The sequence below is a fragment of the Podarcis raffonei genome, chromosome 16, assembly GCF_027172205.1.
Source record: "Podarcis raffonei isolate rPodRaf1 chromosome 16, rPodRaf1.pri, whole genome shotgun sequence".
Taxonomy (NCBI): Eukaryota; Metazoa; Chordata; class Lepidosauria; order Squamata; family Lacertidae; genus Podarcis; species Podarcis raffonei.
The window spans coordinates 14,244,046-14,267,255 of NC_070617.1; the positions used below are offsets into that span (position 1 = coordinate 14,244,046).

Consider the following 23,210-nt stretch of genomic DNA (forward strand, 5'->3'; position numbering starts at 1 on the left):
GCCCCGTCCCAAGGGACGTGGGTAGGGTGAGCAGGGATTACCCACCTCCATCATTGGTGCTGTGAGCAATAAAATGTGATAAAATCAATGACAATAAAAGCAATTTCCAATTCAATATAAATTTATATTGAGATTTAAAAACAAACAAACAAACAAACAAAAACCACTTAATATTTATTTCATTTCATTTGTGAAAATTTTCCCCAAAGCAGGTTTTTAAAAATCAAGTACAATGGCATCTAACATTTCCCTTCGTGCAGTTCCCTTGAAATGCAGTGGAAGCCATTCCTAGAGCGAAGATGTCCTCTTTCTGTCCTTGCTCACAGATTTCGTTACAGTTCTTCCGCTCCACCCATCGAAGCCCGCTCTTGCGCCTTGAGGACTAGAAACGTGCTTTTGCGAAGACGGCGCTCAGGCTTCCAAGGCTGCCCTGGGCCGATTCCTGCGCCCGTGGGGCAACTGTCAAGAGGAAGGCGAGATACCCTGGCCCAAGCCAGATGGTCCCATAGCACCGGGGCGCCGACCTTAACGCGCGCTTTCTGCCCGGGCGTGCGCGGCGCCTTTGGGATTCAACTCTGCTGCCCTTTGCAGGGGAGGCTGGGCGATGAGGGCTGCGAACAGCTGGCCAGGAAAGGGTGTTCGCTGGGAGCTAAGTGGAACCAGATGTTGGGTGGAATCCTTTTGGCAACTCCGGCTGCCTGGCGGGGGGCCAGGAATTCAGCGTGGGGGGCTGGAGAGGGGAGCCAGCGCACAGTCTCCCAGGGAGCCCGCGCCTAACACTTCGCGCTCCGCACGCAGCCGGGATCGGGGCGCGTTTGGAGAAGGCAAGAGAGGGTGCCGGGGGGTGCCAGGCGGCTGCCAGCGTGGTGAGTGACGGGATGTGGGGTTTGGGGGTGGGGAGGGAGAAGGGGCTGGAGGAAGAAGGAGAAGGCCCGGGCCTGAAAGAGAGAGAGAGAGAGCGTGCGCCAGAGGAAAACATCCCTGCGCACTCTCCCAAAGTTGGTGATCCCATCCTAGGGAGAGCCCAGATTCATTGCCGTGGGAGGTGCCAGGCAGGCCCCCTCTCACTGTGCCAAGCCAAAGATGTTTGAGGAGGGGGAGAGAGACCTGATACTTCCTTTGAACTAAGTGAAAAGTTTCAAGGTGCCTTCTTACATCGGAGACAATGTAGGATCTCGGCTTCTCCAGATCTCCAGGGATCACTTTGCTTGCCCCCACCCCCGGCACCCTGTGCCCCTCTCTCGCTGGGTGAAGGTGGCGGCTCCGTCTAGGCTTGTTTTGCCCTCCTGAATTGCTTCTGAAGTTTTCCTCCGCCCAGGGCCAGCCAGCCTTCCAGGGCTGTCCAGCCCAGCTTCGGAAACCACAGAGTTTCTTGGGGGGCACGGAGAGAAAAGCTGAAGGGCTCTGTGGCAGTTGCACATGTGAAAAAGTCCAAAATGTCTCTGGCGTGCTCTCCGCTCAGCTGGTGGGGAAGGTTGGCCTCTGATCTATAGCCTGTACTAACCAATATCTTACCCATACTATATATGGGTAATATATATATATATATGGATATATATATATATATATATAAAGCGATGCCTCCTTAACAGCCAGGGCTTTCCTCAAATAAACCTGGGAACTGTAGTTTTCTAAGAGAGTTGTTAAGAGGCTCCTGTGCCCGTCACGGAGCTTCAATTCCCAGCTGTGGTGTACCTCACCGTAACTATGCCAGTGCAAAACAGTGTTAGGTCCAGATTAGGTCGTCATATTTAGAATTAGAATTAAATAAGAAAGTTTGCTGTCAGTGGTGCTTGGTAACATTCGACTTGGTAGGGCTGCAATTTTTAACCCTGCTGTTTTCATCACAATAGGAGGACTTCGTATAGCACTTATTTAGAAATGTGTTCCACATGTATATTAAGATCAGCTTCCTCAAAAATAGATAACACTGCAAGAGGGGCAGAAGAGATAATATAGCAAATCAAAATTGTATTGATTGCTTTTAAAACTGCATTTCTTTTCAAACTGATTTCTTTTATTCCTCCCCCCACCCCCCCAAAAAAGAATATATGATTCAGTAACTGGGCCAGCATCTTGGGAAAAGAGAAAGGTTGATGTACAGCAGACATTGGGGAGTTATATACCATTTATGAATTGCATGTAGGAACAATTCCTTACATTTTGCTGAAACGGAGTGGAGAGGGGGCTCAGCCCACATTCTCTGCCAGGTGTTGTCCTCTTTGCCCCAACCCATGTCTTGGCTCCATGCTAATCTTAAACCAAGCTGCTTATTCGGTTCCTGTTTCAGTGAAAGTTTACATAACCCAGAAACCAAACCCTTCGAGTCTTTAGAAGTGGATATAATTTAAGCTCTCAAAATTGGTCAACTTATGGGTCGCAGTGCATTTTCATTGAGCCGTTGTTTAAAAATGCAAACATTTGATGCCATGACAACCGTGGGATAGAGGTAGGCCCCAGTTTCTTCTCCATTTCCATCTTCGTTGTGGGTTTGCTATTTTTTTTATTAAAATCACAGAGACAGTAAAGTCTCCTAACCCTCCACTCACCCAGATCAAATGTGTGGTTCTGGAAGCCAAATGAGTTAGAGGAAGATTCTGGACAAGGATTCCAAACCACCAGTACCAACACTGATACGTCACTTGTAAGAGCCTATTATGAAAGTGAGTTTTATTCTTAAGATTGGATGATAAAAACAAGAATGCACTAAAGGGAATGCCATTTACCTGCTCAGATTTTTGGGGTGTCCACGACTTAGTACCACCCTCATTAATCAAAGAAAGGATATGTCTCAGCTGGCTAGCCAAATAATATAGCTGTAAATTAGGTAAATCCCATCCACCCTCTAACCAAACAATAAACCATTCCCCCCACTCCGATTCTCAGAGATTTTTCATCAAAGGGAAATGGATTAATGCTTTTCTGCCAAATCCTAAACTGAGTAGAGGGAATTGATGTATTGAATTACTCCTACACATCCATTGCCAGAACACTAAACACACGAAAGCTTTTGAAATGTGAGGAACACTTGTTTCTAGTCGCATGCGGTTTTCCTCACTGCAAAAATCAGTTTTATTTTTTCATTATCCAAAAGATTTCCTTTTCTAAATTAAAAGAACAAAGTATTCCAACCAACGAAAATGATTGTTTCATTTGATCCAGCATGGCTCCGTCCTGAAAATGTGAAGTAATAATCTGTTTATGTGCACCAGAGCAATTACAATGTCTTTTTGCTTGTGCACAATGTCCACCTTTGTCTCTCGCTCCTGACTTCTAGGGCACCCTCGCCGTCTTCCCCCTGCCCGCAATGTCCCATATGACTCTATTTGCTCTTTGTCTCCCACCTGCTGACCTGAATTTTGCAAAAACGCAAAGCTCTTCGGACTTCAGCTCTTATGTACATTTTATGGGGTGAGTGAGTCACCGTTCTCACCAGGGTGGAGTTGGCACTGGGTGAGGAAGAGGCTTCCTGGGCACCAGGAAAAGTCCTGCACCCATGGGTGCCATCTCGGTGACCCCAGATAGGCGCATTTGTCCCAGACAAATGTGCAGCCTTCGACTTGACGGTGATGGGAACTCGCTCGCCCTCTGTCCTCATTTGCCCCCAAGGAGACTCCTTCTGGTGACCTGGAACTCCCAGGGCCTCGTCTCTTTCTTGGCACCCATGGAGGTGCCCTATTCAACCATCGGCACCCCTGCTTTCCTCCGAGAGGCTGGCTGTCGCCTCATCCACTCTTCCTGCGAGACCCAGAAGATGCTTGATGATGGGGTTTAGCCGTGCCCGAGGCAAAACTCAGCGAGTTGGCTGTATTTTAGGTATATATACATTAGCCCAAACAAGGGTTATATTTAGCACTGCCTGGAGACCATTTCTGCCTTGAAGCAACATTCAACACACGGGGCCCTTTCATCACCTGAAAGAGGTGCATTCCTGCAATAACAAGCCAAGACCCAGACCTGCATTTATTCCTAACTACTCCTTTGATACTGACTCAATTCTAGTGCTCAAGGGACGGTGCAATTGCAAGTGGGGAGGAGAGCTGTTCTTGCCCTCGGATCCTGTTTGCAGGGGGTGGACATGTGATTGGCCCCTGTGCTGGGCGAGATACTGGCGTCTTAGTTCTATGTTTTTAGGTGCCAGGCAAAAAACGTTCCTCCTAATCAACCAGGCCTTTGGCTGATTAATATTTGACAGCCTTTTAAATGTGTTTGTGGGAGGGGGGTATTGCTATGTTGTTTTAACTGTTTATTTGTTGCTTTTTCCTTGTATTTTTATTTTTGAGATCTTTTGATGAAGGGTGGTATATCAGTCAATCAATCAATGATGGGTCTCATCCAGCACGGCTCCTCTTCTTTACGCTAGGTTCCCCATCACCTCTCTGATGGAATGTTATCTCTGCCTTGCCAGGTTTTGTTCTGTTTTTAATGAAAGGCTGGAGGAGGAGGAGGAGGAGGAGGAGGAGGAGGAGGAGGAGGAGGCAGAGCTGGATTGGAGTCAGGGCCTGGCAGGGAGTCAGGGGCCTGATCCGAGTCAGGGAGGTGACATGCCCGATATCTGCAACATGAAAAGGGACAAACCTTTTGGTCTACGGTTTTTAAAGCAATCAATACAATTTTGAACTGCTATGTTACTCCTCCTGCCCACCTTGCAGTGCTATCTATTTTTGAGAAAGCTGATCTTAGAGTATATAATAAAAAGCTAGCTGTTCTGTTTGGGATGGCACAATGGCTCGTTTCTGGAGAGATCCAAATAGAGCCAATACTTCTTTTTGGTATTCTGAAGTTTGGGAACTTCATTTAGAAAAGTTGACCAACAAACTATGCATTTCCAGAGGGAAAATGCGAAAAGGATAGATTTTCAGGGGTTTGGTTTGATTTTATTAAATATATCATGGTCTGTTACCTCCCTCTGCTTATTATCAATGGATTGGGTTGAGTAAAAAATATATTTTTCCTCTTTTAAGATTAATCCCACCCATGACAGCAGTGGGTTTTATTTTATTTTACCCAGCCTTTTATTCTCTGGTACCAGCCTGATGTGTCTTTTTCTTGCTGTCGTTGTGGTTAGCTCAATAAAGAAACAAAACAAAATAGAGGAGTTGTCTGCTCCAATTCCAGTGCAATAATAAAGAAGGGGGAGCATGAGAGGGCCTTGCCATTGTCCTTCTACTGTTAGTAGCACCTGAACTGCAAATTTGGGAGCCCATATTTCATCCTAGGGTGCTTCTAGGCAGGGGATTAATATTTCAAATGGGTCTGTCAGTTATCGCAAACAGACCGTTGGCAGCAGGTGATTTTTTTTAATAAAAAAAGGTTCTGGATTTTCCACAAAAATAGTAAATTTGAATTAAATGGGGGAGGGAATTAGAGTGGCGCTTGTGGGTTAAACCACAGAGCCTAGGACTTGCCAATCAGAAGGTCGGCGGTTCGAATCCCCGCGACGGGGTGAGCTCCCATTGCTCAGTCCCTGCTCCTGCCAACCTAGCAGTTCGAAAGCACATCAAAGTACAAGTAGATAAATAGGTACCGCTCCGGCAGGAAGGTAAACGGCATTTCCGTGTGCTGCTCTGGTTCGCCAGAAGCGGCTTAGTCATGCTGGCCACATGACCCGGAAGCTGTACGCTGGCTCTCTCGGCCAAAAAAGCGTGATGAGTGCCACAACCCCAGAGTCGGCCACGACTGGACCTAATGGTCAGGGGTACCTTTTCCTTTACCTTTTATGTTGATGCAGTCATGTGGGCACTGCGAACAGCTCGCATGAATGAGGAGAGCACCACTCCTGCAATAAACACCCCTCTGGAAGCAACCCTAGTCGCAGCCATCCTTGCTTCCACAGTAAGATATATTGGATTTCTGTTTTAAATTGCAGCGATCATTTCTAAATTGTTGCCCATGCATATAAAATGTTGATCGGCAGATTCTGAAGCTAAGTCTGGATCAGGAAGCTTGTTCTTCTAATCCCTGGGAGCTGGGATGAGCTCCCTGTACTTACTTTTCTGGGGTACTTCACTGGAAGCTGAAGGGGGGATTACAGTGGACTTTGCATCATATACTGGCTGATGCGGTATAGTGGCTAAGAGACTAGCTCATGGCTTGTCTGGAGAGAGGACATTCTCCCTAGCCACACCCCCTCTCTGCAGGCCACACCCCTCACTGCCACTGCTTTGCACCCTCCTTTAGTTCCGACCCCCCCCCTTCCCCTAGCTGGAATATACCGTAATTTTCTGTGTATAACACGCCTCCATGTATAAGATACCCTCTACTTTGGGGGACTCCAAATTATGAAAATATTACTATCTGTGTATAAGAAGACCCCCTCATTTTTAACATTCTTTTAAAGTAAAAAAAACTAGTCTTATACACGGAAAAGTACGGTAAATTCTGCCTCTGCCTTTTGCTTGCATTGAAGGAAGGAGAGAGAGAGGTCTGTGTGCAGAAACTGGTCTTTTGCAGCCCTCTCTGGCACTGCATGCAAAGCAGGTGCTTGGCCACTGAACTCTGCGGATCATTTCCTTTAAAATCTCGTATTTCAATTTCCCCCCTTTTCTACTCTACCTTATGAACAGCTCCTGAGAACTCAGAAGCCTGCCTATCCCCAACTTGGGTACAAGCACCTTGAGTTGCCACCTGGGCGTAATATCCACCCATTCTTCTACTTTTCAGTCCTGCTCAGCCCTGTAAAGGTTTTCTCTTGGGGAGAGATGCGCTCTGCACATGCACAAAGGCTCTTAGTGTCTCAGTACTATGGAGAGCAGCCAAAAAGCAGCCTCCCTTTTGGGACATAGAAATGCGGTCACTTGGCACCCCACTTTGCGTCTTGCCTACCATTCGGGCAAATAACTGCTGCGTGCTGTCACTGCCCTTAACCTCTAACCGGCCTCCTTTCCCCCAGGCAGAACAATGAGGTCTGTTTCATGTCTCCTCTTGGCAACGCTTCTGAGAGCTGCAGTTTCACAGGAACTGGAGGAACCCGACACTTACACGGTAAATGGCCTGGGCCTCCCACCATGCCGGAGTGGATGCTGTAGGGCAGGAGGGGTTCCAGCTGCAAAACAGGCATGCAGACACACACACAGAGGTGTGCCCAGGAGGTGGTTGTTAATGCTGCTCAGCTTCGATGCAAGAGGTGCATCCTCATCTGGGGTGGAGCATGACAGGGGCTAGAGAGCCAGCATGGCAGTGAAAGAGGTGGACAGGGGGAACCTGAGTTCAAATTCCCACTTGGCCGTGAAGCTCACTGCATCATCTGCCACAGACTTTATCTCTCACCATGGCGTAACTCATACGGCTGTTATTTGGGTAATATGGAGGGAGGATGCTACATTGAGCATCTTGGAAGAAAGGCGGGCTACAAATGTCACATGTCACAGTGTGGAGTGCTTCTGTTTATAGGGTGCCAGCTGCCAAGCCAGCCATGCCTCTTTGCAGGATACTCCATTCCATCGCCCTCCCACCCCCAACAGAGTTCCCATAAACCCTCAAATGTCAGTAAGCATTTCATGCTATCTGGGTATCTGGACTGCTTTGGAGCCCCCTCATTCCAACCCTTTCCGGTTTTTGTTTTCTAAATACAGTGGTACCTCAGGTTACAGACACTTCAGGTTACAGACTCCACTAACCCAGAAATAGTACGTCAGGTTAAGAACTTTGCTTCAGGATGAGAGCAGAAATCGTGCTCTGGGGTGCAGCGGCAGCAGGAGGCCCCTTTAGATAAAGTGGTACCTCAGGTTAGGGACGTGGGTGGCACTGTGGGTTAAACCACAGAGCCTAGGACTTGCCGATTAGAAGGTCAGCGGTTTGAATCCCCGTGACAGGGTGAGCTCCAGTTGCTCGGTCCCTGCTCCTGCCAACCTCGCAGTTCGAAAGCACGTCAAAGTGGAAGTATAAATAGGTACCATTCCGGCAGGAAGGTAAATAGCATTTCCGTGCGCTGCTCTGGTTCGCCAGAAGTGGCTTAGTCATGCTGGCCACATGACCCGGAAGCTGTACGCCGGCTCCCTCGGCCAATAAAGCGAGATGAGCGCTGCAACCCCAGAGCTGGCCACGACTGGACCTAATGGTCAGGGGTCCCTTTACCTTTACCTTTTACCTCAGGTTAAGAACAGTTTCAGGTTAAGAACAGACCTCCGGAACGAATTAAGTTCTTAACCTGAGGTACCACTGTATGTTTTTGTAGTTCTGCAAACCTTGGAGTCTGCCCCCCTCCTCCAGCCTGCTGGTCCCTCCTTCTTGGGTGTGGGTGGGGATGATTTGGCTGCATAATCACTACACACTAGGAGCCCTTATTAGTGTATAGGATGATATAACAATTTGGCGCAAATGAAGATGGCCCAACAGTCTCATAGAAGGGGGGGCCCTGTACCCCCCTCCACAAAACTTTTTTGGGGGCACAGGACTGGGGTGCACAAAACTCTGGATATACAATAATGCCTCTGAGCAAGCGTAGGCCGGAAAATAGAAAGGGGCTCCTGCCCCTTTAATAGTGCACTCCTTGAAATGCCCTGTTCTACGCTACTATTAAAGGGACAGGAGCTCCACCCTATTTTGCCTTAGCAGTGGTGATGGTGGTTTCTAGGTCAGTGTTGTTTCTGGGTTAGAGCTGCACACATGCCAGGCCTTAGCCCCAGAATACATTTTCGATATGTTCTGTAATACGTTGGCTCTTAATGGCCACTAAATATTCATGGGTAGACCAAAAAGGAAGAGGACTTGCAAGACAGAAGATGGTGTTTTAAGCCGGACTGAGCACCCTTCACCAGTTGTCTTGCGGTGTGGCAGAGGGGATGGTAGTCCCCAAGTCGGGGGCCTGATTGATATCTTTAACTCATTCCTATATGTCCTCTCTCTGCCCTAGGAATGCACTGACGGCTACCAGTGGGATGCGGAGAGTCAACATTGCAAAGGTACAGCCTGGCATTCCAGATAGCCATCTTGTTGAGGACAGGAACGGGGAAATTGGACAGTTTGGGTTTCCTTTGGTTCCTTATTCTTTCCATTTTAAGGTTTTGTGTTTTTTTAAAAAGAAAACTCCTCTTGAAAATTTGTGCACATGCGTGAGTTCAAACTGTGGACCGAAATTCGTGTATTAGTATAAACGCACATGACAATTTTTATAGATTGCCTTCATACATGTTGTTTTCCCAGTTATCGTAATTTTTTTGCATGCTTTTCTCACTTTGGTGCACAATTTCCCCACCAAACATTTCCCCATGTTTTTGTGTGCGTTCCTTGGTTGGAGAACCACATTTTTAAACAAGAGGGGTGGGGACTGCGAATTTTGAGGGGCAGTTTGGTTTCGGTTTGCATATTGGCTTAGGAAGTGCAAGTACAGTGGTGTCCGCATTAACATGTGAGCAGAGCAAATCTCTTCCCTGTACCTGGTTGGGGGAATAATACGCATTGTGGGAGGAAGGCTGTAGGTCAACCTGGGGTGAGCCTCCCATCCTCTTGGGTGTCTTTGTTGGCATCCTAGTGCCTAGAGACCAAGGATGGGGAACCTTGGGCCCAGGGACCAAATGTGGCCCTGCAGCACTCTCTTGGCTGGCCCTTGGGTCTCTCTGCAGCCACACCCCCTAACTGCCCAGGCTCCCCACCTTTCTTGAGTGTTTTTCTGTGGCCATAATGTGTCCTTACATGCTGACGAAGCCTCTTTCTGGCCTGGGTGGAAGCTAGAGAGAGTCTGTAGAGAGCAGCCTACAGGCAAAATTTACATCTGTAGCCCTGCCCACTTTTACCTCTGTCCCACCGCTGCTGTCCTGCGGCCCTCAGGAGATTGCCCAGAAGGGAATGTGGCTCTCAGGCTGTGGCACAGGCTGGGTAAGCAGCAGTGTTAAAAGCTCAGATACATCAGCCAGGCACCAAATGGCTCCTTAAACCAAGGTTTCAATCACCAAAACAGAATGTCTAAAGTCTTATAAAGTCTTATTTTTCAAAAGATGGATTGACTGTGATTGATTAACATCTGGCTGGTTCAGATGACAGCCTTAAGCCTCGGTTAAGAACTTTAAGAACTTAAAGAAGAAAAGTCCCTTGATCCAAAGACAGTCAACATATATATTGGCCTCATCCGACTTCTTTTTATTAACAGCGACTGCACAGTCGCTGCTCTGGCTGCACAGAAAAAGCATTTGGGTTCCTGAAATTCATTCCAATTGGGCAGATAAAATATAAGTGTTAGAATTCTACAGCATGCGGGATTAGTGTGTGAAAACAGTCCAGAACCAAGATCTTAGATGATGGAGGTGTCATGCGCCATCCTGGCACCCAGGCATCCTCACTTGGTCGCAAGTGGTTGGAAGCTAGGTGCAAAAGGCGCCTGGCTAATTTCAAACACTGGTTCCTAAGTGGTGACAGTGGCAAGGAGTTCAGGCATCGCTGGGGTTGTCTTGGCCTAAGGCCTCCACTGAACGTGGAAACAGCATTGGCTAGGATGTCTCCTACAGCGAGCTGGAACTGACAAGAAGAAGGAGGGAGCCTGGGTGCCCACCTCCCCTCGTCTCCCCCTTATCCTGCCCCCACCTGATTCTGCTTCCTTCCTCTTCCTCCCACGCCACCCGCCTGCCAGATGTGAATGAGTGCGAGACCATCCCCCATGCCTGCAAAGGGGAGATGAAGTGCATCAACCATTATGGGGGGTACCTGTGCCTCCCCCGCTCGGCCTCTGTGATCAACGACGTGAACTCCGAGAGGGCCCCTCCCCCCAGTCCCCCCAGGCCCAGGCCCCCCCAGCAGACCCAGTACTTCGTACAGAACAACTGCCCCCAGGGCTACGAGCCGGACAGACAAGGATCCTGCATGGGTGAGTAGGGCGGCAGCAGCAGCAACCCGGAGGGCGAGGGAGGAAGGAGATCTCAGGGCACTGGGGGTGTTTAGCCTGGAGGAGAAGAGACTTGAGAGGGGGACACACGATAGCCATTAGATAGATAGATAGATAGATAGATAGATAGATAGATAGATGGATGATAGATAGATAGATGATAGATAGATAGATAGATAGATAGATAGATAGATAGATGATAGATAGATAGATATCTGAAGGGCTGTTGTCCCATGGAAGATGGAGCAAGCTTGTTTTCCGCTCCTCCAGTGAGTAAGACCCAAACTAACGGATTCAAAATAAAAGAACAGAGATTCTGACTAAACATTAGGAGGGACTTTCCGGCGGTAAATGCTGTTTGACAGTGGAACGGACACTCTCAGAAGGTGGTGGAGGTTTTTAATCAGTGGTTGGATTCTTCTTAAGGGACGTGGGTGGCGCTGTGGGTTAAACCACAGAGCCTAGGACTTGCCGATCGGAAGGTCGGCGGTTTAATCCCCGCAACGGGGTGATCTCCCGTTGCTCGGTCCCTGCTCCTGCCAACCTAGCAGTTCGAAAGCATGTCACAGTGCAAGTAGATAAATAGGTACCGCTCTGGTGGGAAGGTAAACGGCGTTTCCATGCGCTGCTCCAGTTCACCAGAAGCGGCTTAGTCATGCTGGCCACATGACCCGGAAGCTGTACGCCGGCTCCCTTGGCCAAGAAAGCGAGATGAGCACCACAACCCCAGAGTCGGTCACGACTGGACCTAATGGTCAGGGGTCCCTTTACCCTTTACCTATACCTGGATTCTTCTTCTTTCTTTGGTGATCACTCATAGCCGAGTAAGATTGTCTTACATAAACACGGTTTTAACAATGAGTCCGTAAGTGACTGTGGAGGCCAATTCTGGATCCACACGTCCTTCCACAGTGGGGACATTGGTTTCTGGGTGGAAGTTGATCACAGTGTGGATTTGCCAAGCGTGCCTTCCTCTTGGAACGTTTCTCCCTTGCGTCCTGAGTTCGAGTGTCTTCAAAGCCCATGACACCTTTGGTAAAGGCTGTTCTCCAACTGGAGCGCTCGCAGGCCAGAGCTTCCCAGTTGTTGGTGTTTGTACTACATTTTTAAAGATTTGCCTTAAGACAGTCTTTAAACGTCTTTCGTTGACCACCAGCATTACGCTTTCCATTTTTAAGTGGTGGGCTCTCCTTCCTTGGAGGTTTTTAATCAGAGGTTGGATAGGGCCACCTGTCAAGGGTGCTTTAGTTGTGATTCTTTCATTGCACGGGGTTGGGCTAGATAACCCTTGGGAGAATTCCTTCTGACTTTACAATCTATGCAGACTGGGGCTCTTTGGGCAGGAAAAAGTTGATGTGCAACTTAATTTGAAGTTATTGCAGTGATTCGGCTTATATCTGACATGCATTTTTTAAAAATGAGCTAGGAGGGGCTGGGTGTTTCTTGGGTGCTGTAGCGTCTTTGGTGAATGGGATAATAATAATAATAATAATAATAATAATAATAATAATAATATATTTATACCCCTGCCCACCTGGCTGGGTTTCCCCAGTCACTCTGGGCGGCTTCCAACCAAATATTAAAAACAATACAGCATCAGACATTAAAAACTTCCCTAAACAGGGCTGCCTTCAGTTGTCTTTTAAAAGTAAAATAGTTGTTTATTGCCTTGACATCTGCTGGCAGGGTGTTCCACGGGGCAGGTGCCACGACCAAGAAGGCCCTCTGCCTAGTTCCCTGTAACCTTACTTCTCACAGCGAGGGAACCGCCAGAAGGCCCTCGGCGCTGGACCTCAGTGTCCGGGCTGGATGATGGGGGTGCACTTTGATTCCAGGAAGTACAAGCAGAGTGGCTGGGCACCCCCTGCCTCTCAACCTCCTTCCTCTGTGTTTGTCTGTCTCTTATTGGGAGCCTGCCCATGCTCTCCCTCTCCCCTCCCCTTGCTGCCATGCTGGAGCCCCAGCTGTGTTTTTCTTTTTGTCCCATTCAGACGTGGACGAATGTGAATATGATTCGCACGACTGCCAGCCGAGCCAGCAATGCATCAACACGCCTGGGGGCTTCCATTGCCAGTGTCCGGACGGCTATCGGAAGATCGGCACAGAGTGTGTGGGTCAGTGTGCCTGAGGACTGCGCCCATGGGGTGGTCCTCGGTTTCTGCCAGGGAGTGTGCCTTCATCTTGGGCTGCATGCAATGCAATGGGGCTCTGAAAGGAATGGAACATGTGGGTTCGCAACAAAATATTGCAACGCAGAGGGCCAGCCAGCCTCTTCCTGTATATTCCATTTCATTCCCTCTGCCCCTGTCTTGTTTTTCATTCCCCCTTGGCACCAGCACTCATGGGGCATTCCAAAGCCATTCAGCCTGTAAAATATACTCGGAGTCGAGAGTGGATTTCATGCTCTTTATTCAGCTCATAGTGGTGAGGAGGAATGGAAGTTCCCCCAGAATGTCTGCTTTATATACATTATTTACACAATGAGCCCCACGTGATTGGCTAATTCCAGGATTCTCCTGTAGGCCAATCAGGTTGCAGATTCACTTCCACCTGGAGCTGGATTGGGTGGCTCCTGTGGACCAGTCAGACTGCTGCATTCTGAATCCTATTGTTCTAGGACCAATCAGACTGCTGCATTTTGGATCCTATTCAACTCAGTACATAACAGCCTGCTCACTCCTCATCCCTTGAGTTTCTCCCGGCTGAAAATGATTTCTTGCAGTTCTTCTGGGTAGGGACTCTGTTCATGCTCAGAGGCACAGCAGGGAGGTGGCGGGAGGGGGTCAGAGTCGCTGAGGATTCCCTCTCCTTTCTCCCACTTGCAGACATTGACGAATGCCGCTATCGCTATTGCCAGCACCGCTGCGTCAACTCCCCAGGCTCGTTCTCCTGCCAGTGCGAACCTGGGTTCCAGCTGGCCAGCAACAACCGCTCATGTGTTGGTAAGCAGGGAATGTTCTTGTCCTGCCCTGGTCCCTGGCAGGTCTTCGATGCCCTGGTAGAGATGGCCACTTCCCCTATTGGAGAGCTGCCGTTCCTTGCAAATCCTGCCAAATGTTGTGGAGGGAAAGAACACAAGCTTCATGTACAGAAGGTCCCTTGTTCAAAGGACCAGGAAGCACATGATGGGCAAGACCCTTCCTTGCTTAAGACCCCGGGGAGCCGCTGCCAGTCAGAGCAGGTGGTATTGGGCTAGGTGGACTGTTAGCTTGATCTGAGCTGTGGTTCGGCAGTCAAAGATCTGCTTTGCATTCAGAAGGTTCAATACCTGGGGCATCTTCCGGTAGGACTGGGAGACACTCTTGCTTGAAACTCTGGCGTGCTGCTGCCAGTCGATGTAGAAAACACTGATCTAGATGGACAAAGAGCCTGATTCTGTGTAAGGCAGTTCTCTATGTTCCAAGGATTAAGGCCTTTGCTCACTGGCAGAAGGATGAGTTCAATCTCCAGTTTCTTCAGTTAGAAAGGATCAGGTCCCAGCTGATGGGAATGACCTTTCTCTCCCTGGGACCTTGAGAGCTGCTGCCAGTCAGAGTAGACAGTATAAGGGTTGGATGGACACATTGCCTGTCCTGGTAGAAGGCATCTTCCCTGTGTTCCTAAGAGGAAACGGCAGAGGCAAAGGAGGGAATGAATGTGAATGAATGTGGCTATAGGTAAAGGTAAAGGGACCCCTGACCATTAGGTCCAGTCGTGGCCGACTCTGGGGTTGCGGCGCTCATCTCGCTTTAGTGGCCGAGGGAGCTGGCGTACAGCTTCCGGGTCATGTGGCCAGCATGACTAAGCCGCTTCTGGCGAACCACCGACCTTCTGATCGGCAAGTCCTAGGCTCTGTGGTTTAACCCATAGCGCCACCCGCGTCCCAACTATTTAATTTTAGTTACAGTCAGGCTAAGGAGTTAAGCAAGGCTGGAGGATCGTATTAGGCCCACTAGAACTCCCCATTTCACCTGCCGGATTGTTTTGACCAAGCTCTGCTTACCTGCTCAGGTAAAGATGAAGCAGGGCTGGAAGAAAACAAATTGCTTTACATGGAATCCACCTTTCCATTTAGCTCAGTATTGTCTGCACTGACTGGCAGCAGCTCTCCAGAATTTCAAGCAAGGCTTTCTTGCTCCCCCATCCCGCTCTACTTGGAGATGCTGCAGGGGATTGAAACACAGAACCATAGAATCACAGAATTGTAGAGTTGGAAGGGACTTCCAAGGGTCATCTAGTCTGACCCCTTGCCATGCAGAAATTGTAGCTCAAGAAGCCCTGGCAGGTGGCCACCCAACCTCTGCTTAAAAACAAGGAAGGAGATCCCACCACCTTCTGAGGTCACAGAACAATAGATACACAAAGTTGGAAGGGGCCCTCAAATGTCATCTAGTCCACCCCCCCAAAATACTGGACCTTCTGCATGCAAAGCAGTTGTTCTACCCCCTAGCTACCCCTCTTCCCCATGAAGGGTCTTTGCAGGCAATCGCCATGGATTGCATCACTTTGCAAGCACCTGCAGTCAGCCAAAGGCTTCTCAGAAAAGCTGGATGTTTAGGAAGGATTTGAAGGAGGCAGTGTGCTGGGAGCAAGTTGCAGGACTGAGGGATAAAAAGGGGAGTGAAGGAGATGGCCTGGAAACTCCTGAAGGGAACAGGAGGCCTCCTGATAGCTTGGGGCTTGCTTGTCGACAAGCCGTAAGAGGAAAACGCTTATCCCAGGGGTAAGGTGTGTGTTCCCTGTATGCCCCATAAATGCATAAACTGCCGCCAGCCGTTTCCACCTGGCAATGGCATCTCAACCCCGCTTAAGCTTTTGCAACCTCTCCTCCAGATGTGAACGAGTGCGAGATGGGGGCCCCCTGCAAGCAGCGTTGCTTCAACACGTACGGTACGTTCATCTGCCGCTGCAACCAGGGCTATGAGCTGGACCAGGATGGCTTCACCTGCAACGGTAGGTGGCTCTGCCTCCGCCCCATTTCTCTGCCCCCTTCTTCCTAGCTCCGCCTCTGCCCCTCCTGCTCTGGAGTTCTCCAACCTTGGGTTCCATAGATGTTGTTGGACTACAACTCCCATCATCCACAGCCGTCTTAGATCTTAGGCTTCTAATGGCATGAAACCCAAAGTTGGCACAGGGAGGATTCCCAAATCCTGAGACTTGACACACTGCCCAGTTATGGAAGAGCAGATAAGGAAGAGGGCAACAAGGAAGCAGCAGAAATCCTTTCTTTTGGGGATAATTCAGACTAAAACTCCCAGGGGTCAGAAAATGTTATTTATGTACGCCACGACTGCGGCCCGTGTTTTGTTAGCCCCATAATGGAAAACGAGCGAGGTCCCAACTGAAGAAGAACGGCAACTTAAGTTGACAGATTATACGCAGCTTGCAGACTTAACATATAGAATAAGAGAACAAGAAGAACATATGTTTAGAGAAGATTGGAAAATGTTTATTGAATATATGGGAAGTAACTGTGTAGAGCTGAAAAGGCTGGCAGCATTAAGATAAATTCAACAGTGTAAAGAAGTTTTGACGGAGGCAACAATGGAATACTGATTGGTATAGTTTTTGTAAAATATGCAGGGATTTATGATATGTAAAATGAACCATTGAAAGAGAAGAAGGGAAGTCATTGAGATCTTAAAGATGTAAAAACGAATACTTTAAATTGTAAAACAGAAAATTTAATAAAAATTGTGTGTGTATATACATATACATATACAGCGGATGCTTGGATTGCGAACGTGATCCGTGCGGGATGCACGTTCACAACCCACAGCGTTCGCAACCGGCAGCGGTGCGTCTGTGCACATGCGGGTTGTGATTCGGCGCTTCTGTGCATGCACGACTGCTGAAACCTGGAAGTAACCTGTCCCTGTACTTCCGGGTTTTGGCGGTCCATAACCCAAAAAAACACAACCTGAAGCGTCTGTAACCCAAGGTATGACTGTATACAGTGGTACCTCGGGTTACATACGCTTCAGGTTACAGACTCCGCTAACCCAGAGATAGTACATCGGGTTAAGAACTTTGCTTCAGGATGAGAACAGAAATCACGCTCCGGCGGCGTGTGTGTATTAGCAGCAGAAATCCTGAAAGCAAAAACAAGCCCAGTGACTCCAGAACCTGTCCTAAATCTTCTCCCTCCTTCCCAGACATTGACGAGTGTAGCTATTCCACCTACCTGTGCCAATTCCAGTGTGTCAACGAGCCGGGACACTTCTCTTGCGCCTGCCCCCAGGGCTACCAGCAGCTGAGCACACGCCTTTGCCAAGGTAAGTGTGGGGCAGGCATAGCTGCCTTGGGGTGGGGACACCCTCTGGCGCCTGAGCAGTTGTATATAGAATCCTAAGTTGTTTGTGCGAGGATGTTAGACACAGGTCAGGCCCCTTGTGTGCCTTTAGCTAGGGGTGCCACTCGATTGAAAACATGTTAACTGATAAACAGGTCATGTTTTCCACGGTGGCTCCCCACGTGGAATGATTTCCCTAGAGAAACATGCCTGGCGCCATCTTATTTATTTATTTACTCCCTCTCCTCCTTCCCCTCTACAACCCTAGACATTAACGAGTGTGAGACGGGAGCCTTCGAATGCACAGAGTCCCAGAATTGCATCAACTTTCACGGTGGGTACCGCTGCGTGGAGAAGAACAGCTGCCAGGAGCCATATGTGCAAGTCTCTGAAAAGTGAGTCTGGGCAGGTCAGGATGGGGGGCTGGGGAGGGGAGTGAGAGAGAAAGACCATCCTGGATCTGAACGATAGCAAAATCAACGTGTATTTCTGTAGCAAGTCCTGGGAAACGGCCCTTGCTTGTATACTTCAAAGGGAAGAAGTATTATGTATGATACTTTTTTTAAAAAAAAAAACACTATTGGTTTTGAAAGCGAAATGAAGCCTCCACGTCTACCAGATGTATGGGTGAAATTACAAGGCTAGGCTATTGGCCTCATACCATAAATAGGAGATCAGGGTTAGCGTCACCACCTGGACGCAACTGAGGGGATTCTTCTGTACTCTGCTTTCTTAGGAACAAAGCAGGATTCCTTATTTGCACAAATGGAGCCTGCGACAAAAAGTTGCAGCGGCATGGAGTGCCCTCCCTGTGTGGCATAGCCTCCATCACAGCCAATAGCCATTGAAAGCCTCTGTGAATTGGGCTGATGCTCTTTTAAAGCCTTCCAAGTTGGTGGCCATCACTGCCCGTGGAGCAAGTTCCACAGTCTGGCAATGTGCTGTGTGAAGGACTTCCTTTGGTCTCTCCTGAATCTTTCGACATTCAGCTCTCCTGGAGGTCCACAAGTGTTCTGAGAGGAGGAAAATGTTTCTCTATCTGCTTTCTCCATGCCATGCATAAAACTTCCACCATGTCAACTCTTTCTCGCCGTTTCTCTAAAGTCAGAAATGCTGCAACCTTTTGCTCTTGGCAGAGTCGCTCTTTCCCCTTCACCATTCTGTTTTCACTTTTATGAACCATTCCCAACAGTAGCTCAGTCAGTAAGAGCATGAGACTCTTAATCTCAGGGCTGTGGGTTCAAGTCCCAATGTTGGGCGAAAGATTCCTACATTGCAGGGAGTTGGACTGGATGTCTACAATTCTGTGGCACTGCCAGTTCAAACCCCATGAAGGTATATGTGAAATTAATATTTTTTTTGCCCTGCCGTGTGTCACCTTACACTTGGCTTACACTGAATTGTGCTTGTCGTTTCACCGCCCATTCGCTTAGTTTGGAGAGGTGCTTTTGGAGCTCTTCACAATCTCTCTCTGTTTTGACAACCCTGAACAATTCAGTTCCTTTGGCAAGCTTGGCCACCTCACTGTCCTCCACCCACCCTCCCATAACCCAATTTGTTTCCGCTGTAGCCGCTGCCTCTGCCCAGCCACGAACCCGCTCTGCCGCGATAATCCGTCCTCCATCGTCCACCGATACATGAGTATCACGGCTGACCGAACTGTGCCCTCTGACATATTCCAGATCCAGGCCACAAGCGTCTACCCTGGTGCCTATAACACGTTCCAGATCCGCTCGGGCAACGAACAAGGAGAGTTCTATATCCGGGTGAGTCCCGCTTCCCAGCAGCAGCCAATCGGAGCGGCCCCTGCCCACAGCTGCCATCTTAACCGTTGATCTGTTATTACATATATATTCCAACATATCCCTTGTGCAGTAAGCCAGCACCTCCACGCACCTCTCTCTGTCCAGGGAAACAAGAGGTTAGATCAGAATTCATGGGCATATTCCACCCAAGGGGGGTTTGGATCACAGTTTGTAAGGGATGTGGTCAACGAAAGAGTCCGAAGGGACAGATAGAAGTGCCATTGAAATTCCACTCAATATTGATCCAGAGTAGATTCCAATGTATAGTTAGCAGAGTAAAAACTTAAGCTTGTTGCAGCATTCCCCCAAAATAGACCAGCAGCAATTGTATTTCATTCAGCAGAGCTTTACTGCTACTGAAGGCAAATGAGCATAATGGTCACAAATCCAATACATTCAGGATTGGCACTGTTCATAAGAAATCCAGTTGCAGCAGACTTAGCTTAAACTTACAATAAGTCTAAAACCTTCACACTAAGCATACCATGCACAGAACACAACACCAGAAGGACACCTATTTTTATAGTCAGCATGGCCTTGACAGAAGAGATAAGAGAACCAGTTTAAGCCAGCTGTACTCAGCTTCTCTGAAGGAATAACCCAAACATCATGCTTATTTCTTTCACACAGAAAAGCTTCCAGAACCCTTTTGAATTAAGTCCAATAGGAAAGATCTCTGCACATCAGATCAATGCTTTCTGTACCTAGAAATGCAAACTGACGACAAGTGCCATTTTGCCCCTGGGCCTGAGGTCCCCCACCTCTTCCCTGGACCCTATATGTTTAAAAAAACTCCAGCTTGAACAGCTACCAGGCCCATCTCGAACAGACTAGGCCCTGGCCTGGCATTCTCCCTCCCTCTCCCCCAAGGCTCAACCTCCTTTTCTCCCCCACAGCAAATCAACAACATAAGCGCCATGCTGGTCTTGGCCCGGCCAGTGACAGGGCCCCATGAGTTTGTCCTGGATTTGGAGATGGTCACCATGAACACCCTGATGAGCTACCGTTCCAGCTCGGTGTTGCGGCTCACCGTCTTTGTGGGAGCCTATTCATTCTAGCCAAGCAGCAGCACTTCCCCTTGCCTGGCTGAGGAGGGGAGGGGTAAGTCTGGCTTTTGGATGGGCAAATGAACCTTCATCCTAGGAATGGGGAGGGGGGGAGAAAGAGAGCTGACACATGGGTGGGTAAGTAATGAAATAATTGGCTGGACCCCTAGATTAAAAAATGCAGAGCTTTACACACACTCTAGCGGGAGAGAGCCACCAGCAGAGTTTAGAAGAGTCTCAAAATTAAGTGGGAGTATAGCATGGGAATAATGGGCTGTTAGACCCTTTCATATATCCTGTTCAGTTTGCCAACAACCCTTCTCTTTACCCCTCTGGCAATGAACAGACCGCACACTGCTAAGTAAGTTTAAAATGCTTTACTTACAAAATCCAAAGGTTTGATTCATGTGTTGTTCCATGCAATAGCAAGGAACACACATGTAGAATACTGTTGGGTACAAAATGCAGAATATAGTTTCAAGCATGCAGTCTGAGCTTGGAGTACATCTTTCCTGGTTGGTTACATGGCACGAAGAGAGTGAGGAAAGGAAGAGAAGCTTCACTTCTTCCCTCATTGGAGGTGAGGGTGTGTGGCTTAAGTGAGTCTAGGAACCCAGCTCTCTGGTTTTAACCCTTTCCTGCACTAACACCCTGCCTGAAACCCTGTAGAACTACTGCTTAAAAGCACTCCTCATAATATTTCAGAGATTCCAGATGTGAGCCAGTAATAGCAAGGAAATTCTGTGCTTTCAAGTTCAGCTCACAGCAGCTACCAGTTCTCATGGGGGCGGGGCATCCTAGGTTGGTGCAAACCGCTCCCCCACCCCTGAGATCTTCTATATTGCAGTGCATGGTTACACTCTCTTCTTCCTCTCTCCATTGCAGAAACATCTGCTGGGTTGGGCTGTGTAAGAGAGGAACCGAGAGGCAAGAAGCCACGACCCCAGCGGCCAGGGAAGGGATCTGTCATGGCCTTTTGCATCTTCCCCGACCCCCAAGAAGCACCCATCGTCACAACTGGATGAAGAGGGACCAGAGCTGCGACTGGGGGCCAGAGCTGTGGCTTCAAAGACGAGCGCCACCCCCTCCAGAACCGCCCTTTGAGCCACCACCCTGCCCGGCAGTGGAACTCGTGCCCCTTCTCCCACTGCCCCCTGCATCTCAGAGCACAGAGGGGCCTCCAGAACCTCGCAGCAAGGCTCCGTGTTTGTTTCCTGCTTAACAGAGTGAGGGAGAGAAAGACAAAACAAAAATTAGTAAAATGATTTTTTATGTGTGTGGAAAGGAAATGATTCAAATGTGTGTCTGGATGCTTCCCAAATGGACCAAGCGCTCCAGAATCTTTGGGGAATAAGCCTTGTCCTTTTCAGTCTCTTCAAGGCTCCCCAGCAGGTAGGAAGGCTTTCCCAGCCAGACACCCATCCTAGATGCTAGAGCTGGTCTAACCCCACCTCCAAAAGGATATTGTACTGCTAGGAAAAGTTGGAGCAGCTCCCATACGAGGAAAGGCTAGAACATTCTGGGCTTCTTAGCTTAGAAGAAAGGTGAGTAATTGGAGACACGATACTTAACGCCTGGTGTTCAGCAAGTGAATAGGGAAGACAAAAGGCCGTCCTTCGCAATGGCCATACAGTAGTATCTCGGGTTAAGAACTTAATTCGTTCTGGAGGGCCGTTCTTAACCTGAAACTGTTCTTAACCTGAGGTACCACTTTAGCTAATGGGGCCTCCCGCTGCCGCCACACGATTTCTGTTCTCATCCTGAGGTAAAGTTCTTAACCCGAGGTACTATTTCTGGGTCAGCGGAGTCTGTAACCTGAAGCGTCTGTAACCCGAGGTACCACTGTAGTTAAACGATGGAATTTGTCTACACAAGTAGTAGTGATGGCCACTGACTTTTAAAAAAAAGGGGGGGGTCAGAGAAATTCGCGGAGGACAAGACTGTATTGTTGATCCAAGATCAGAAGGCAGCATTTCTCACAAGCAGGAGAGAGCGCTACTGAACAAGTCCTCACAGCCGAAGAGCTATAACTGGAACCTCAATCGTACCAACTTAGCTGCGATTCCTGCATTGCAGGGGGTTGAACTATAGATCACCCTTGGGGAACCTCTCGCCCTTAACGTTCCGTGACTCTCAAGGCGCCGTGAATTTTCAGCAGGGACCACACATTCCATACAGTTAAGTGCTGAGAAACCAGGCGAAATGCGAATGTGCGCACCTGTTGTGCTCAGGTCCCAATTGTGGGCTTTCCCCAGAGACGTTTAGTTGGCCATTGTGAGAACAGAATGCTGGACTATTGCTTTGTCCCGCAGTCAGGCTCTTATGTAGCCGCATTCCCACCAAAAAGGGCAGGGGTGGATTTGAACCAGGAGCAGGGGACCTGTAGCCCTCCTGATGTTGTTGGACTTCCAGCTTCTGACCTGCTGGACCACTGGCTATGCTGGCTGTGGATGGTGGCAACCCAAGAACATCTGGATGGGCCACAGCTGTTGGGAAGGACCGCAGCTGAAGGATGGAGCATCTGTTTTGTAGGCCCTCTGGTTCCATCACCAGCATCTCCAGGCAGGGCAGGGAGCGTCCCCAGTCTGAGACCCTGGAGAATCGCCACCACTAAGAACGTTGGGGTTCCCCTCTCCTGATCTGAAGCAAGGGCCCATCAGCACAGCTTTGCACCTCTGAAGGGGGCAGGCCAGGTGACCCAGGCTGAGAAGCCCCAAAAGTAAGGCAGCACAAAGGTGAAGTAGCCAAGAGCTTGACCTGGCATGTATTTGGCTCAAATCTCCCTTTGGCCACAGACTCACCAGGTGGGAGCCTCACATGAGGCGTTTGGTGAAGAGGCCGACAACGTAGCAGCTTTCACACAAACATGCCTTGCTTGTGCTTTATGGGCACTGAGGCTCGGGCGAAGTGACGCTCCTGTTATTTTTGCATTTTATAGTTGAAATTTGTACTTGTAAACTGTCCCAAGGAATTCTGTGAGTGGAGAGTATTCTGTCAACACTGGAAATGAAGGAATAGCTGCCGGGAGTGTAATTGGAAGGGGAAGATTACAGTGGGATAAGGACCTTTCAAAGGCTTTTGCACCCTGCTGAACCTGCCCCCAACCTCCAAAACACACATTTTATTTTCCTTAGGGAAGTACGCAAGTCTTGTTAATATTTTCCTTGTAAGAGAAGACAAGAACACTGGTGAATCAGGCCAAAGCCCCGTCTAGCGCAGCATCCTGTCCTGACATTGGCCAACCAGATGCCCCGATGGGAAGCTCACAAACA

The 23,210-nt window shown here is 48.8% G+C and overlaps 1 protein-coding gene across 2 annotated transcripts; it reads left to right on the plus strand.

The window, feature by feature from the left end:
- The first annotated feature begins 435 nt into the window (after positions 1-435).
- Positions 436-21,216, plus strand: EFEMP2 (EGF containing fibulin extracellular matrix protein 2). Of its 2 annotated transcripts, none has more exons than XM_053370187.1 (12): positions 436-866; positions 6,893-6,984; positions 8,855-8,903; positions 10,565-10,798; positions 12,808-12,930; positions 13,642-13,758; positions 15,629-15,748; positions 16,951-17,070; positions 17,356-17,482; positions 18,658-18,853; positions 19,789-19,993; positions 20,824-21,216. In XM_053370187.1, exons 1-11 carry the CDS (start codon positions 605-607, stop codon positions 19,948-19,950), a joined length of 1,602 nt encoding a protein of 533 aa, XP_053226162.1. In that variant the 5' UTR covers positions 436-604; the 3' UTR covers positions 19,951-19,993; positions 20,824-21,216. The 2 variants fall into 2 exon arrangements, with proteins under 2 accessions (XP_053226162.1, XP_053226163.1); XM_053370188.1 differs by having other exon boundaries at positions 760-866; positions 6,897-6,984.
- Positions 21,217-23,210: the final 1,994 nt, after the last annotated feature.

Excerpts from the sequence above, each read along its gene's own strand:
- EFEMP2 (XM_053370187.1), top strand. The coding sequence starts at position 605 with ATGAGGGCTGCGAACAGCTGGCCAGGAAAGGGTGTTCGCTGGGAGCTA. Across the intron at positions 15,749-16,950 it reads GGATGGCTTCACCTGCAACG|ACATTGACGAGTGTAGCTAT; the intron begins GTAGGTGGCTCT and ends CCTCCTTCCCAG. Across the intron at positions 18,854-19,788 it reads AAGGAGAGTTCTATATCCGG|CAAATCAACAACATAAGCGC; the intron begins GTGAGTCCCGCT and ends TCTCCCCCACAG.